The 18,377-nt window shown below is 40.2% G+C and overlaps 2 protein-coding genes across 2 annotated transcripts in view; one reads left to right on the top strand and one right to left on the bottom strand.

Moving 5' to 3' along the window:
• The window catches only part of LOC139461695 (uncharacterized), a 162,351-nt gene that overhangs the window by 130,785 nt on the left and 13,189 nt on the right, over nt 1-18,377 (bottom strand). The window lies entirely within an intron of this gene.
• Nucleotides 7,527-16,971, top strand: LOC139461685 (micronuclear linker histone polyprotein-like). Its single transcript, XM_071243147.1, has 7 exons — nt 7,527-7,558; nt 9,418-10,616; nt 10,911-11,302; nt 11,551-11,736; nt 12,139-12,300; nt 14,857-15,078; nt 16,744-16,971. The coding sequence occupies exons 1-7, from the start codon at nt 7,527-7,529 to the stop codon at nt 16,969-16,971; spliced, it is 2,421 nt and encodes an 806-aa protein (XP_071099248.1).

An 18,377-nucleotide genomic window follows, 5' to 3' on the forward strand; every position in this document is an offset into this window, starting at 1 on the left:
CAATTGCAATACAATCTGTTACATAAGGAATATTTTGTGGCACATTGGCATGGCCTTGTGGTTATATCATTCACTCACTCACTCACTCACTCACTTACTTGCATTTACACACACACACACACACACACACACACACACACACACACACAAACTCTCTCTCTCTCTATCTCTCTTTCTCATTCACAATTCAAGGTTGACTTTGACCATATCTAACCTATGAAGTACGTGCAGCATGATATTTCAGTTAGAGATTGTTTGTAGGAACTGTGTGGTTTGTATACACCTTCGATTTCGATTTTTTTCATGGAAGGTGAATCATAAAGCCTGTTTTCTCCGGCATTCTCTTCAACTTTCCATGAAGGATGAAGTATAAAACATTCCTGTTCCTGTTTACCGGTAATTTACCAGTTTTTTACCCGTAAAACTAGTCTTGGACTGGTAATTCATGTGACTGACAGTCCCTGTGGACTGGCAAATAAAGTACCTTATAAATCTTTGTTGTTGAACAAAACATTGGTGATATTCATATAAGTACATTTTTCGAACAAAGTCAGCTTGTTTGTTACAATCAGGGTTTCCCCTTGTCTATTTCTTGGTTAAATATCCATTTGTTGCGACTTCATCTCGAAATATTAAAAACAGAAGAAGAGAAAATTGTGACTGAAGTTTGTGTGAATGACTTATAGATCTAACTAAGTTACTTCAGAGATGACATCTTTCCACTGAACATGATGTTGAAAGAATTAAAACTAAATAATTTTCATACGTTTTTTTATTTGTTGAATGTTGGGACTGGCAAAAATTAGGGGAAACTGGTAATTTATAGAGTTGCCAGTCCACAAGGACTAGCAGCTTTAAAAGCCAGCGGGAACACTGATATATGTATGCAGCAAGTACAGACTGTTCAAGAAAAGATAGAAGACACTGCACGTGTAAATATGATGTATCTTTAAAATTTACTGGAATATGTAGGCCTATACATTGATGTATATATGTACATGAATGACACACTTTAATCTAACTGTTTTAGTCTACTTGTCCTTATAATGATAACATTTACACTTAACAATTGCAAATTTCTACAAGTCCTTATGATTCCTTACTATTGGGCAGATTGGCAAGGACTATAGGACCAACATAGTGTCAATTTCTAACGCTGAAAGATGGCAATATAATATAATTTTCTACACCCCTTTTATTTGTATAAGTTGAATGGAATTGCTCCTTTTGCAAAATACCATGTCTTGACTCACATTAATCACAACCAACAGTGTGCATAGGCCATTGATATATATTTACAGAGAAAGTGCCTAAAGGATGGCTACCGAAGGTTGTATCCACTTCACTGATTCAGTGTCTTAACATGTTGTCTGTAATAAATCATTGTCTGTGATACAAATACCTGTTCTTTATACCTTTTTACACAAGTTGATATTTAAATGTATCCATGGAAATTTGTTATTAAAGCATTTCCCTTGAAATCCCTATTTGTATCTGTTGTGTGTATATTATAATCATATCACTCCAATATTGGTTTCAGCACAGAACACTTACTTCAACTGTGTTCTATTTATTATTATAAACTATTATTTTCTTCATTGTTTTACACCTGTAATGAATCAAATCTCACCATCCCATGGACAATGACACACAGTCAGCAAAGACCACCTGATCCCCATGATAGTGGAGTGAGTGAGTGAGTGAGTGAGTGAGTGAGTGAGTGAGTGAGTGAGTGAGTGAGTGAGTGAGTGAGTGAGTGAGTGAGTGGGTGGGTGGGTGGGTGTGTGAGTGAGTGAGTGAATGAGGTTTTAAACCACTTTTAGCAATATTCCAGCAGGGTTAGAAACTAACAGTTTTTGTCCACTAGTCCTTATAATGATAACATATAGCAAAACCCTTAAAATGGGCCAATTTCTACTAGTCCTTAGGATACCTTTAGTAATGGGCAGTCTGGTAAGGACTACAGGACTATTGCCAATTTCTAACGCTGATTCCAGCAATATCACGATGGAGGACACGAGAAATTGGCTTCACGCATTGTACCGATGTGGGGAATCAAATCCAGCTCTTCAGCATGATGAGCAAACACTTTGATTACTTGGCTACCCTACCACCCCTCCATTATAGTGTGGTCCTACCTATATGAGAACCTGGCCAAACATGTTCTAATATGGAATCCTTGCTGAGAGGCTTTGGGTGATTTCTGTCCCCATGTTTATGGTACATGATCATATAACATAATCAAAGTCAAATTCAAAGACACACAAGCAGACACACCATCACAATGCCCAATATTCAGCTTATCCTAGAACATTGCTGAAAGCAGTGTTAAACAACACTTTCTCCCTCACTTAAATCACAGAAGCAGAGTGAAGGGAAATACTGATGAAGTAATCCAATGGAAGGATACACTATTGCACACAGATGTTGATATTATGCATACACTGAAGCACATGTAGTACAGGTGGTGTCAGGGCTCAATGATTCAACTTGCACCAGGTGCATGAGGACATGAAAACCCAGTTGCACCAAACAAAACCAGGTTGCATCCTCGTCCCATAAATTTATCAAAGTTGAAACATAGGCTGGTCTGCTGCCAGTGTCACATACATTAATGACACATTGCTGCAAAAAGTAATAGAAACATGTGCACATAATCTTGAATTACTCACAGTTTGATACCATCAAGGCTAAGAAAGTATGACAAATTACACCTAACACGAATTAGTGATGAAGTATGGTAATAAACTCTAGAGGTATTGAGTGTATTCCGAGATTTTGAGTGTTGACAAGTAAGGGTTAGTCAGGCACAAATTCTGAATTTGTTCATGCATTTGGTGCATGAAGACATAAACATTAGGTTGCCCTTTTCTATAACAGGTTGCACAGGTGCATGTTTTCTATGGCTAAATCGACCCCTGAATGTCTCTGTAGGCAAGTGACTTTGTCCGAGATATGACACTATTCAGTACATTCAGCAGAGGATGGGTACCCAGTAGGATGAGATAGTAATGTAACTGCTAACCTAGCACCTGACAGGCTGTTTGGGTTGTATACTCCCCAGGTAGCTGTGAATGAAAGTCAAATTGACACTGATACATTGACCAGGATTATAATGGTGTTGTACCATGTCTTAGCATTCACTTGGTGAAAGGAATCTGGCACATTATAAATGAACTTATTATTATTACTGTGGTCATGCTGGATGAGTGGGTAGCCGGCATGGATGACTGGATGCACACTGATACTGATGACGAGTATTGTGGGATTTGTTGCCTTTTAAACTGAGAGTAGACTCCGAAATCTTAAGCTTGGCTTACCCGTGTAATTGCCAGATCCCTACAGAATACCTGCTAGAGCTACTATTACTAACAAAACATTCACCATCAAAATCCTTACGAGCATCTGACAAACATCTTCTTACTGTCCTAAGGCAAAACCTGTAATATTTTGGTCAAAGATTCTTTAGCTGTGGTTCTTTGGAACCATTTGCCACTCAACCTGAGACTACCTACTTCCCTGGACTCTATCAAGATTCAGCTAAAGTGAGTGAGTTGGGTTTAACGCCGCTTTTAACAGTATTCCAGTTATATCACAGCATGTCAGCTTAATGTGGGAGGAAAGCCTGAAGTGATGCAGGTCTCAGACGTTTACCACTTTGGTGAAACCCACGAGCACGGGTATGGTCCAGCTAAAGTCCTTCCCATAAAAAAATACTACTATCTGCACTTTGAGCATACACATACCGTATATGACCGTGGATAAGCCGACCCCGTAGATAAGCCGAGGTGTTAACTTGACCATTGAAATAGGAAAGAAAATTATATGACCTGCAGATAAGCCGAACCAGGAAGTGAAAGGCAAAAAACACTGCGAAGTCAGACTGCAAGACATATGCCGGTACTCGCAGATATTAAAAAATATAAGATGAAAAACGTAATTATATTTAAAAAGTCATCCTTATTTCTAATCAAGATTTAACAAACCAGTCACCCACTTTCATAATGTGGGAAGCTGTTTCTCATGTCTTTTTTCAATCTCATAATGATCGTTATATGTTGCCATTGTAGTAGTAGTAGTTGCCATTGTAGTAGTAGTAGTAGTAGTAGTAGTAGTAGTAGTAGTAGTAGTAGTAGTAGTAGTAGTAGTAGTAGTAGTAGTAGCAGCAGCAGCAGCAGTGATAGTAGTAGTAACTACTAACTTCCGCCCCTTAGTCAGGACTGTTGTGCTTCAATAAGGACACTACCTGACATGCCTTAAGTCTCAGTGGGTGTATTGATTAATAGAATACACAAACATCCCTCAAACACATCAAGGGAAGTAACTACTGCAGCCTTACTCCACACAGCTGAACACTTGCAAACAATGCCAACTGCTACTGAGAAGTAAACTGGAGACGTTATATACTGTGTCAGGAGCTCAGGAACTCAGTGTTTGCTAGCCTGAGAGGTGTCAGTTTAGTTACCTGTACAATAATAACAGATGCAAACAAAGTAGTGACAGAAGATAACAACATCTGATTTGATAAACTGCAATTGTCATTGTTTTCCTCAATATCACCCATCTTAATGAAAAGCTTTCAAAATATTCAAGGAGCCCGTGAAGTTCCGGGATAGAATAGGTCTTCAGAAACCCATGCTTGCAGTGAAAGGTGACTATGTTTGTCGTATTAGGCGACTTACGGGATCAGGTGGTCAGGCTCGCTGACTTGGTTGATGCAAGAGATCGTATCTCAATTGTGTGGATTGCTGCTCATGATGTCAATCACCGGATTGTCTGGTCCAGACTCAATTATTTACAGAATGCTGTCATGTAGCTCGAATATTGCGGAGTGCGGCGTTAAACAACAATCAAACAAACAAACACACAAACTTGTTCAAGGAGCAGCCTTTCACCGAAAAGAAAAGACAATAGGACATGTCCTGTAGATCTCACCTCTCCATTGAGCTTGAAACTATAAAATGATATTGAAATACATTGCAAAACGATAAATAAAGAATATCAGCTACAGGATGTTATGAAACTTGAAAATGATATACATACAGATATCATTTTACATTACTACTTTTAATTATTTTTATTTTGTCATGAACAAAGCAGTACATTCATTGTTGAAAATCGTAAGCATTAAGTATATCTCTCACTTAATATCAGTTATGTCTTATGATATTGTTTTATGTACCTTGATTAGCAAAGTCATTCAGATGTATAACTTTATTTTTCTAAATACAGTGACCTCTCATTACAACGCTACCTCCGGGGTCCAAATAATTGATGAGCATAGGGGTCATAGGGGTAGATGACCAACACAACAGTACATAATCTGCATACCTACCACAATATCAACGCCGCTCGTTTCAGAGTCTGATCGGTGATCAGCTGCAATGTTTTTTTGCGATGGGAAAACACGCTTTAACCACACTGTATTGAAGGGCACAATAGCGAGGGAACAATGTACAATAAACACAGTTAAAAATAGATACACTCTTCTGAATGAGACTGAATGAAACAAGTCTTTACTTCATCAACTTATTTCTCTGGAGTGGGCACAAAGAACCTTATCTTTCTATAAGGCAATAATCTTCTGTCTATATACAACAATGATGGGCTAAGACAGTGATGTACGTATACACAAGTATCAGTCCCAGACAACACAAATCGTATGTGTTAGTTGCTGTGCATAAGATACTATCACTACTGACTGATCACACTCGATGACCATGTAAACAATAAACTGATTGTCGTTACCGTGCAGCACCATGAGCAATGTCATCTGCTCTCAAGACAATCGAGCTGCAAGGTCGTGAGGATTTAGAAGACAATTCCGAGAATTAAGGGATCTTATGTTGTACAAAATGAGCACATAACAACATGTTTATTCACTAACACGCCTGTCGACCAGAGAATGTGTAATATATGTAACTTAAACAAGATAAAAGATGTGAAAAACACTTCCTTTGGTACTTTCCTAATCATAGTTATTATTATCATGTATAATGTACCTCTCATGTCTATAATTATATTTATTCCCTTATGTAGATAGTTTGTACCAGCTCTTTGAAGGTGTTCTGTATAATAATAATTTTTGATTCTTGAAAATTCTTGATTCTTGATTCACCATCTCCTAAATATCCATGTTTGACTGCCAATCCTCTGAGTGTGAGGACTGTTCTGAAGACATGTCTGTTCATTAAAAATGTGCTCCAAAACGCACCTGGAGCCTATAGATCGCGCTTCACGTGCACTCGTGTTAGTTTTAAATAAAGAATCTGTTTCCAAAACGCACCCGATGCATAACGATCGTATCGCCTGAACACACCAATGCACGTGAAATGTGAGGGTTGTGAGCAAATATAAGGCAGTAGCGCGCATCGGTTAGTTAGTTGGTCATAGTTAGAGAGTTCGCTAGAATGTTCGTTAGATGGTTAGAGAGATGGTGTTAGACAGTGTTAAGACTCCCTTAGGAGTAACTGTTAGAATTAGCATTTAGTTTCTTTCATTTGAGGTTGATTCATCTTTCCTTCACATAATAACAGGTAATCACGTTTAGTTCCTTATAGATCCTCATAGTCTTTTAATAGGTTATCACATTTAGTTCCTTGTTTCATTCAAAAAAGGTAAGTCATTCAAATTTACGATTAGTTTTCATTTTAAGTTAAACCACGCTCAAATATTCAGTTTCACTGCACAACAAGGACAGTTTAAGAAATGAATGAATAAATATTCTGATGTGAATTAAACTTATAGAAAGATCATAAAACAGTCATTTGTATTTTTGCTCATTAACATCAGAATATGCCAACATGGTTCAAAAACAAAACTAGAAATACATTGTTGCTACCCTAGGAGACATATCAGTAATTAACTGATGCCAGACTTGTCCAGACACTAGGGATACAGCATGCTGCATATACACCCCAAGTTGTGCCCATAGACACAGCAAACATTGGCACCCAGTACTCTACCTGCATATAGAAAACGCAGACAGAGAGCATGGCAAACAGCAGTGTATACTACAAGTCATCAAGTAAGAAACCAACTCTGAATAAGAACCATTAAAATGTTGATCATAAAGCGCCATATTTAAACTGACACTTCCAAGGGATACAGTCTGTGTTCTGAGTGTACTCAGCATGCCATCTGATAAATAGTTCCACCTCACCTATACAAAACCTGAATAAACTGTTTACACAAGAGTCAATCAGCAATCATTCACCCACCCACCAAGAACATCGACCACGACTACACATACATTGGTCAAGGGTTACACAGTGAACATCACGTACTACACAGTATGCAGTTAAACTTCACCCCTGTTCAAATATATGACAATAATTGTTGAATGTATAGTTACAAGTTTGGAAGGAAGGCAAATAGTAACCAGTCAGCAGCCCCACCCCTGTGTATGTAGCTAAGGGCTCAAGATGCAACATGGTGACGACGGTGCATCATAACAACGGATTTTGAAAACTGAAGTGTCACTTAAAGTGTCACCCGAGGATTGCACATGTATAGTGGACTGCTTGATGGAGTACACAGACAGGGGATACTACAGTAGGTCAGTGGTCAGCAGAACTTCCTTTTATGTGTGTTTATGTAGCTGGTGAACTGATGACTCAATTCTGTCACTGTCAACAATGTCAATTTTGTCAAAGGAAAATATTCATCTTTGGAGACTATTTCTGAAATGATACAGTAAGCGATACATTCATGTTTGAATCACGTGCAAGTTATTTGTTCTATGGTAAAACTTAATCGAAACATACACCAGAAGAATTGGATTTCATGTGGTGATTTTCCTGACCAATTTGCCCAGGAATCAACAAAAAGCAATCCAGGCTCGCAGGGTCAAAGATCATTAATAAGTAATACACTCTCACTATATCACTTGCTATATGACTTGCTTATTAAATTATTATTTTCATTTTATTTCTCTTAAATGCTCTTGAAATGAAAAGTTACAACAAAACTCCAAACTAGGGATTAAGCAGTATTAAAAGATTCCAGAGGGTGCCCATAGAAGCAAACCTCAGTGACGCCTCGACCCACCTTAATTTCAAACACTGTGAAGCGGGGTTTTTTAAAAAAGTTTTAGTCTTGTGCTATACAACAAAACATAATACATAATATATATACAACTCGTTCAAGACAAAATCATGAAATAGTGTAAAAAATTTCCTGGATATTAATAATTCAAAATTTCATGAATACTTTCTTTCAATACAGTGAGCAACATGTCAACTGCTAAATGTTTCACATATTATGTATCATAAAACGTATATAAAGGTTGGGCTTACCTCTTTCCTATCAGCAGCGTAATTAGTGTAGTATGTGTTTAATATTCATGATCAGTTCAGCATTCATCACAGAAACTGGGAATATTACATCCCTTGTATAAAAGATCCCTTAGCATTGCCAAATTGTTATATCAACATTCATCTAATAATAGGCCAACAAATCTAGTTCACAAACACCCTTTGTCTGAAGATAGAACATGTTATATTTATTAAAGAATTGACTTCAATATTTTTTGTGTTTAAGGAGGTATAAATCTAGAAACCTGTGTGCACACTGTGTGAATACTTTTAGCAGATATATGCAAAGTGTGCACAACAGTTTTTAAGTTTATGAGTCCATGATACAAAAACATATTGAAGTCAATTGTTATCATGGTTATAAATAAATAGATCAACAATAATAACAACACAGACTGCCTATTTATTCATTCTCACAAAAATAACTGTAGACAGCAGTAAGAAAACAATGTTTAATCCTTGCAATGAACACGTCAAACAAATTAAATGCATTAATATTTTGAGCAAGAGTAAAATTTGTATTGCCACATAAAATCAGCCCACAGCAATATGTTTTTTGTTATTTTGCTTTTTGCATTGGTTATTGCAAAGAACAGTTCTGTAGCTTCAACAAAGTTCACATTGACATTGGGCTAGGTGAGACAATTAATTACTGGGCTAGGTGAGTCAACCAGACATTGGGCTAGGTGAGACAATCAGTGACTGGGCTAGGTGAGTCAACCAGACACTTGGCTAGGTGAGACAATCAATTACTGGGCTAGGTGAGACAACCAGACACTTGGTTAGATGAGACAACCAACTTACCTTAAATTTTGTGAAGGAATCAACAGCTTTGTCTAAACGTCTTTGTTTGGATGGAAGTATATTCAAGATTCTAATGAGTGATGGAAAACATGACATTCCAGGACATCTTGTAAACTGGAGTAAATTCATATATTTCTAAGATTTTGTTATTATTAGTGCCAACATTGTTTGGCAGCAACCAATGCAGATCAGAAAGAGTTTGGTTGTTGATGCTTCTCAGCTGAAAGATTACCAAACTGGAAACCACTTTGAATCCAACATTTCTTTCCTTCAGTTAATTTTAACATGATATTTACAGCATGGGCAGCAACCAAACTAGTGTGGAGAAGACCAACATCACCAATGAAGCGGAAACAAGAGGCAAGAAAGCTGTCAAGGATGAAGTGAACAAGAGAACAGGTCAGACGAACAAAAGCTCCCAAGCAGCTGGGAAAGAAAACACAACCAATCAGAAAGGTCAAACAGGGAAAGGAAGTACCTCAAACAATGCACAATCATCTGGCAGAGGCAATCAGATGAACCAGGCTGGAAAGGAAACAACTAATGGGTCAACAGCACAAGCACCTGGGAAGCGAACAGCTAAAGAACCTGCACCACAGGCAACTGGGAAGGGAGGACCAGCTAATCAAAAGGGTCAAACAGGAAAGGGACCGACTGGTACTTCACAGAAGTCAGGCAAAGGAACTACAGCTAATCAGAAAGAGCATTTTGGAGAGGAGGAGACACAGGCTAAAAAGGGAAATGTCATCAACCAATCAACACCCCGCGCTTCCAATGGTTCCAGTCCAAAAGGACAAACAGGAAAAGCAACCAATGCACAGTATGGCAAAGGCGGCTCAAAAACACCCAGAAATGCCCCTGGTAAGGCCAATAATAACAAAAGTGGTAATAGATATGAAACAAAGGTTGATGAAATTCTCGATGACTTACCTTATGGACAAGACAAGAAAAAGCAGCAGAGCCCAAACAGTAAGTCTGGACCCAAACCAGGTAGAAGCGACAGTCCATTATTTGATAGATTCAATAAGGATGCTACAGGCCAGAAGGGGAGGTTTCCTGATATCAATGAAAACAATTACGTCAGTTCAAGAGATATGAAAGAGAAGCATGATAAGAACAGAAGCCCCAGTCCTAATTCCTGGAACCAGAATACAAGACTAACCTCGAATGATGATAGGAAAGGAAGGGATGACAGTCCCAGAAGAGGATCAAATGCAAGTCTTCGTAGGGATTATAGTCCAGACCGACAAGATGACTACAGGAACGATGGACGAGATGACAACGGAAAAGAATATGGACAATATGAATACAGAAGAGATGGCAGTCCAGGCAGAGAAAGTCCAACTTTTGACCAATACAAGGACAAAATCGAAACTAAGACACGTGGAAGACGAGAAATGCTTGCAAGATCTTCAGAGAGGATGAACATGTATGATGATGATGATGATGATGATGAAGATGACACTAATGATGACAAATCTTCTCAAACATCAAGGGGTAATTACCACAATTATATTTTCATGATATATTTTTCAAAACTTGGTTTCACAGTAACAAGTGAAGTTAATGTGATGAAATCTTGTAACTATAATTCAAACAGTGATCAGTACCATTTAATTTAGTACTCAAACCCAGACCTTCGGGCAGACAAAACAAACACCTTAACCACTTGGCTACCCCACCAGCCCTCATGTATAAGAAAGTATTCTTTGGTTCTGATAAACCCAAACAACAGGTCTATTTTATAAGTTTATCACACATACAATAAATCTCTTTTTTTCACATTTTCAGTGCAACGAGAGAAAATTGAAACTTATCTGAGATCTAGTAGAGTTCCCGAGACAAAAGTGAGAGGCCTTGCATTACGTCTTTCACAAGTATATTCTGGACAAACAGATCAGACTCCCCGTACATTTGAAGGACAGAAAACTGAAAGAATACTACGAAAAATCATTCATAATGGCCTTGATCCGATTGTGAATGGGTCAAAGGGTAAGACAAATCTGGATCGGTTTGAGAACGATCCTGAGGGCTTGGCTCAGAAGGTGTCAGAGATGGTACATCAAGTGGAGATGGACCTTCAGGACTGCAAGACTGGACTCAACATCGTAGAGGACAATGAGGATGAGGAAGAGGAGGAAAGGGGTAGGGGAACATCAAGAGATGCGAGTCCTCATAAAAAGGTAGGATATCTGAATACTATACCTGTTAGGAAAGACGTACACAAATGTATGTTTATACATCTTTGCTTTATGCGACAATCACCCGCCCTGTTTAGAAATAAGAGTAAACATGTGTTGTCACTGTAATAGAGGCACTTGTTTTCATAACTGAACATTTGTTCAATGAAACATCTGTGTAAGATGCAAAACTTTATTCATATCTTAGATTTATCTAATACTTGTACAATGATTGAATCCAAATTGGACAGGGCAAAGGCAAAGGTGGAAATCAAACAAGTCGGGGGAAGAATGGCACTGGCAATAAGACAAACCGAGAAGGTCAGAAGACAAAGAAGGAATCTGGACGAGAGATTCGTCAAAAGCCTGGGCAACCAGCTGCTCTAGTGATCCAGGACGGGATACGAGAGCTGCAGACTCAGCATGATATCCTCCAGGTACATAAATAGTGCACTGTTTTAATATCAACTAAAAGATCAGATTAAGAAGACATGATTAATGGATCAAAACCTACTTCACCCTGTCCCATTTGCTGTCATAACAGAGAGACAGCCTGTAAGTTTATGCATATGCTGTAATTAGCATCTTCAGACAAAGATACCATTTGTAATCATACCTGGAACAGCAAAACCAGTTACTAAATCATCCATTTACACTATAGGGGTTTGAATCAGTGGGAATACTTGGACGAAGCCTGAGTCAAGTAATATTTCTGTCTGTCTGGTTAATTTGGCTGATATATCATAGCCCATATATTAACATTATGAACCATTTAAATGTTCCCATAAGATCAGTTCGGACTCAATATATCAAATTAACGCAATGTTTTACATCACAAGGGTAAATATGAGCATCTGCTGAATGAGAGGAACATGCTACAATCGGATGACAACGAGAACAAGGAAATGGTGGGGACATTCTTCCAGGAAAACAGGAAGCTCGAGCAGGACCTGAAGAAGGTGGAGCAGGAGTCAGGATACCTCAACCAGACTCTAGGCAAGGTGAGACAACCAGACACTTGGCTAGGTGAGACAACCAGACTCTTGGCAAGGTGAGACAACCAGACACTTGGCTGGGTGAGACAACCAGACACTAGGCAAGGTGAGACAACCAGACACTTGGCAAGGTGAGACAACCAGACATTGGGCTAGGTGAGACAACCAGACACTTGGCTAGGTGCGACAACCAGACACTAGGCAAGGTGAGACAACCAGACACTTGGCAAGGTGAGACAACCAGACACTTGGCTAGGTGAGACAACCAGACACTTGGCTAGGTGAGACAACCAGACACTTGGCAAGGTGAGACAACCAGACTTTAGGCAAGGTGAGACAACCAGACTCTAGGCAAGGTGAGACAACAAGACACTTGGCAAGGTGAGACAACCAGACACTTGGGCTAGGTGAGACAACCAGACATTGGGCTAGGTGAGACAACCAGACATTGGGCTAGGTGAGACAACCAGACACTTAGTTAGGTGAGACAAGACAATGGGCTACGTGAGACAACCAGACATTGGGCTACGTGAGACAACCAGACACTTGGCAAGGTGAGACAACCAGACATTGGGCTAGGTGAGACAACCAGACATTGGGCTAAGTGAGACAATCAGTGACTGGGCTAGGTGAGACAACCAGACACTTGGCAAGGTGAGACAACCAGACATTGGGCTAGGTGAGACAACCAGACATTGGGCTAAGTGAGACAATCAGTGACTGGTCTAGGTGAGACAACCAGACATTGGGCTAGGTGAGACAACCAGACACTTGGCTAGGTGAGACAAGACAATGGGCTACGTGAGACAACCAGACACTTGGCTGGGTGAGACAACCAGACTCTAGGCAAGGTGAGACAACCAGACACTTGGCAAGGTGAGACAACCAGACACTTGGCTGGGTGAGACAACCAGACACTTGGCTGGGTGAGACAACCAGACACTTGGCTGGGTGAGACAACCAGACACTTGGCTAGGTGAGACAACCAGACTCTAGGCAAGGTGAGACAACCAGACACTTGGCTGGGTGAGACAACCAGACACTTGGCAAGGTGAGACAACCAGACACTTGGCAAGGTGAGACAACCAGACATTGGGCTAGGTGAGACAATCAGTGACTGGGCTAGGTGAGTCAACCAGACACTTGGCAAGGTGAGACAACCAGACACTTGGCTGGGTGAGACAACCAGACACTTGGCAAGGTGAGACAACCAGACACTTGGCTCGGTGAGACAACCAGACATTTGGCTAGGTGAGACAATCAGTGACTGGTCTAGGTGAGACAACCAAACAATGGGCTACTTGAGACAACCAGACACTTGGCTGGGTGAGACAACCAGACTCTAGGCAAGGTGAGACAAACAGACTCTAGGCAAGGTGAGACAACCAGACACTTGGCAAGGTGAGACAACCAGACACTTGGCTCGGTGAGACAACCAGACATTTGGCTAGGTGAGACAATCAGTGACTGGTCTAGGTGAGACAACCAGACAATGGGCTACTTGAGACAACCAGACACTTGGCTGGGTGAGACAACCAGACTCTAGGCAAGGTGAGACAAACAGACACTTGGCAAGGTGAGACAACCAGACACTTGGCAAGGTGAGACAACCAGACACTTGGCTAGGAGAGACAACCAGACTCTAGGCAAGGTGAGACAACCAGACACTTGGCAAGGTGAGACAACCAGACACTTGGCTAGGTGAGACAACCAGACTCTAGGCAGGTGAGACAACCAGACACTTGGCTGGGTGAGACAACCAGACACTTGGCAAGGTGAGACAACCAGACTCTAGGCAAGGTGAGACAACCAGACACTTGGCTGGGTGAGACAACCAGACACTTGGCTGGGTGAAACAACAAGACACTTGGCAAGGTGAGACAACCAGACACTTGGCAAGGTGAGACAATCAGTGACTGATCTAGGTGAGACAACCAGACAATGGGCTAGGTGAGATACCAGACTCTAGGCAAGGTGAGACAACCAGACTCTAGGCAAGGTGAGACAACCAGACACTTGGCTGGGTGAGACAACTAGACTCTAGGCAAGGTGAGACAACCAGACATTGGGCTAGGTGAGACAACCAGACACTTGGCTGGGTGAGACAACCAGACACTTGGCTGGGTGAGACAACCAGACACTTGGCAAGGTGAGACAACCAGACATTGGGCTAGGTGAGACAATCAGTGACTGGGCTAGGTGAGTCAACCAGACATTGGGCTAGGTGAGACAATCAGTGACTGGGCTAGGTGAGACAACCAGACACTTGGCAAGGTGAGACAACCAGACAATGGGCTACGTGAGACAATAAATTACTGGGCTAGGTGAGACAATCAGACACACTGTAAGTGAATCTTTCAGGGATTCATGAAAGTCAATGCTTCAATTTTGTTTCAACTTTTTTCTTTTTCATGTAAAAGAGAAAATGAATACAAGATGACAAGCAATAATATATTCAAATACTGATCGTTAGCATTAAACCAAACCCACCAACTCACCATATCACTGTAATGCTAGTTCAGAGTCACGCTTTCATTCTTAACCTATGTTTATCCTACACAGGTGAAGTCTGAGGAGCAGAAACTACGCACAACACTGAAGACAGTTGATGAAGAGAGGACTTTGCTCAGGTCGGAGAACAAGGAGGTTGTTGGAACACTGAAGGGATTGACTCGGGAACTCAACAAACTTCAAGACGAAAATGTTCAGTTGATGTCAGAGAACACTTCAATGCGTAGTGATGTCCGACGCCTCCAGGAGCCAGACAAGAAGATGGTCGGCCAGGTCAGCAGCATACCACATAGCTCCAACTTGTTGTTAGACAGACAGGCTTGTAACTAGGGGGTAACAACTATCGGAACTGTCAATCATGGCCATTGCCAATGCCCTATTACTCAATATCAACACATTGATGGAAAATATCAACAGCAGACATCAATACATTTTTACAATACTGATAATTAAAACCCTTTGCACTACATATAACAAAATCTTTTTTTGGTACTCACAGTAGAGTGTTAGGCAGGACACATCCCACTGAAGTCGGAGCAATCCCAGGAATGTGCTATTAAGGTGCTTGAATTTCTTGCTTGGTTTACTGATCCATCAAACACAAAATTCAGCATTGGCGAAAGAAAACAACTAAAGTTCCAGTATATCTGTTTTTCATTACTGTAAAGTCTGATGGTCACACTTAAAAAAGAAACATGTTGTATGACCCTTTAATGGTCAAACTAAGCATGAGATACTATAATGATTACTATTCATAGTTTTGCCTGGACATGTGTTTGACTGATAAAAGAGAAGGCCTTAGGTTTTGACATAATTGGAATAGTTGCAAATTAAAGATATGGTCATCATACTATTAATTGCAAAACTCCTACAATGAGTTTTGATATGATTCTGCATTTCTGTTTGCCATCATCTTAATGTCCAAAATTTGATCACCATAAGAGAGAATGGTGAAATGCAGGATGTAAATCTTTATGATGGCTATGCAGAGACACCTATGTCATCTCAATTAAGTAATACATTATTCTGAACAAAGGACAAAGGATGTGTGAAGTTTTCAAGGTTAAGTATTGGAACTGTGAAACACTCTTGACCATCCACAGGACAGAAAGTCCCAGGAAATATACAACAATCATGAACAAAGTGAAAGCCTTTAATCAACTAAGATGTACAAACTATGGGTTGGAAAAATGTATGTCAATAGTCAACTTCAAGTATAACAAAATCAAAGGGGCCTCTAATATGAATTAGTTATCTCAGATTATGTCCTTTTCACATGAACACCCTTGTGGGGAATCTGGGTTAGACAAGATACCCAGCAACCTATGCTGGCCACAAAGAGGTGCCCACACGGAACAGATGGTCAGACTTGGTTACTTGGTCGATTTGCATGTCATCAGTGTGGATCGTTGCTCACAATATTGATCCCAAACAACACATAATCAATCATATACCACAGCTCAGCAATAAATACATGTTTTTAAAATAGATACTTTGCAATATCACACATCACTTACCTCAGTTCACAGAAGTACAAGAATCTGGACACTGAAATGGTTTTACTGAATACAAAATATTGCATCCTATACGAATAACAGTTAAGAATGGATGCAAATAATATCCACTGCAAGTTCCATTGGACTCAAAAGAGTGTGGATATTTGAATCATGGAACTAAATTGAAACTTGTAAATTTGATTTATCTTATACTTCTGTTCGGATACGAAATACAATTAACGTCCGTACAGTCCATGTCAGATAAAAGCATTACATAGTTTTATTTTATTTCCTGTTCAAGACCCCAAAATTTCATTACCGCGAGTCCTTTGGACTCGCATATATGTATATATATGGACCTTGGTAAATCCCTGCCAAGGTCAGTGATTTAAGAACCATATGACATACGCTGCTGACATCATCTCCTGTCTTCCCACTACAGATACAGCAGCTGACGCAGGAGGCGAAGGAGTTGAAGACCCAGACACGGCGTCTGGAGGGGGAGAAGGGGGCCTTGAGGGCCAGTCTACAGAGGATGGAGGCCACGCTGGACACTGTCCAGACGGAGAAGAAGGAACTGATGCATCACAGGGACACAGTACTCCGTGAGAAGAAGAAGCTGGAGGCCATGAGCAAGAAGTTCTTCAACTCAGGCTCATTGTTTGACTAGGGATGGGTGCCAGACAAGACTGATGGTTCAGACGTCGGCTCATGACACAGGCCATTAACTAGTTGCAGGGATACAATGAGTGCAGCCATACATGGTGGCCCCTGTTGTGGTGTAGCAAGAATAATGCATAAATCAGTCTAAAATATTATCCATTCACTCACTGTTTAATTAGACTGGCTGTACTGATTAAACAACAATGATACAGTTAAGGCTGAAAAGAAAATTGGTTCTCAGGCAATGTTTTCCTAAACAAGTGGCCTCCTCAGTGCCTAAGCTGCATGAAAGAGTAGGAATCCATGTCATAGTCCTAATGTTACAAGTTAGCAATGTAGGGGGTCCGTAGATCCAGATCCAGACCTCAGGGCCCCAGGATCCAATGGAATTTCAGACACTGCCTATTTACTATGTGAATAATTGTGCTAAGACAGAAGTTTTTTTCCTGTTTCTGTATCTCGTTTTAGTATGGAAGGTGGGAGGAGAGCACTATATGTGGGCCAGTAGCAGCCCTTGAGGGAGGACGTACTGACCTAGCATGCACAAGATTTAGGTGTAGGCAATGCCAGTCCACGATTGTTCTTACAAACCATGAGCGATTATATAGACTTGTGGCAGCCTGCTGCACTTGATATCTTCTTGAGTGTTTACAGTATACATGTATATCGCTCAACAGGATTACTTGATGTGTAACCAGCAAACTTTGTGGCCTTTACAAGTCGTAGAGATCGCTACGCTGGGACGTAGTTCTGTGGTTGGATGGCAGGCACCAACCCTTCTCCCACTTTGTATAAAAGGAGTCTTTGACATCTTTGTCGATTTTGTTGTCTCCAGTAATGAATCTGGCTGCTTACCGCTGTACTCTTTCGAGTTTCTCTATGTCCTTATGGGTACAGGGATCCCACACAATCGCTCCATATTCCATGATTGATCTCATCACTAAGAAAATATACATGTATATACATTTCGTCACATTTAAAACACATACCTCCAGCTTTGAACCCATTGCTCTAAACTTACCAGGTCTTTGTACAATCTCTGATGGTCCTTTAGGGATCTAATAGGTCTGTAGAGCACACAGAAAAGGCTTAATGCCTGAGAACCAAAAATATGTTTTTAACCTTATTGTGACTGCACATACAGACTGACTGTACATATTCAAGTACATTGATGAAGAACCAAACTTAACTCATTACAAATACTGTAAATCTTGAAATTAACGCAAGCGTGAATTAAATGCAATAAATGTGAGTAGTCTTTGCTTGCATTAATGAACTTCGCATTTATGTCTCCAAAATGACTATCAACAATAAGACGGCCTCACTGCACACTTTCGATAGGAGAAATACCAACTTGAATATAAACACAAACACGATTTATTGAGCAGCAGTTGTAACAAGTATATAACAATG

Source organism: Haliotis cracherodii, unplaced genomic scaffold, assembly GCF_022045235.1.
Source record: "Haliotis cracherodii isolate W230 unplaced genomic scaffold, xgHalCrac1.p SCAF_1, whole genome shotgun sequence".
Lineage (NCBI taxonomy): Eukaryota > Metazoa > Mollusca > Gastropoda > Lepetellida > Haliotidae > Haliotis > Haliotis cracherodii.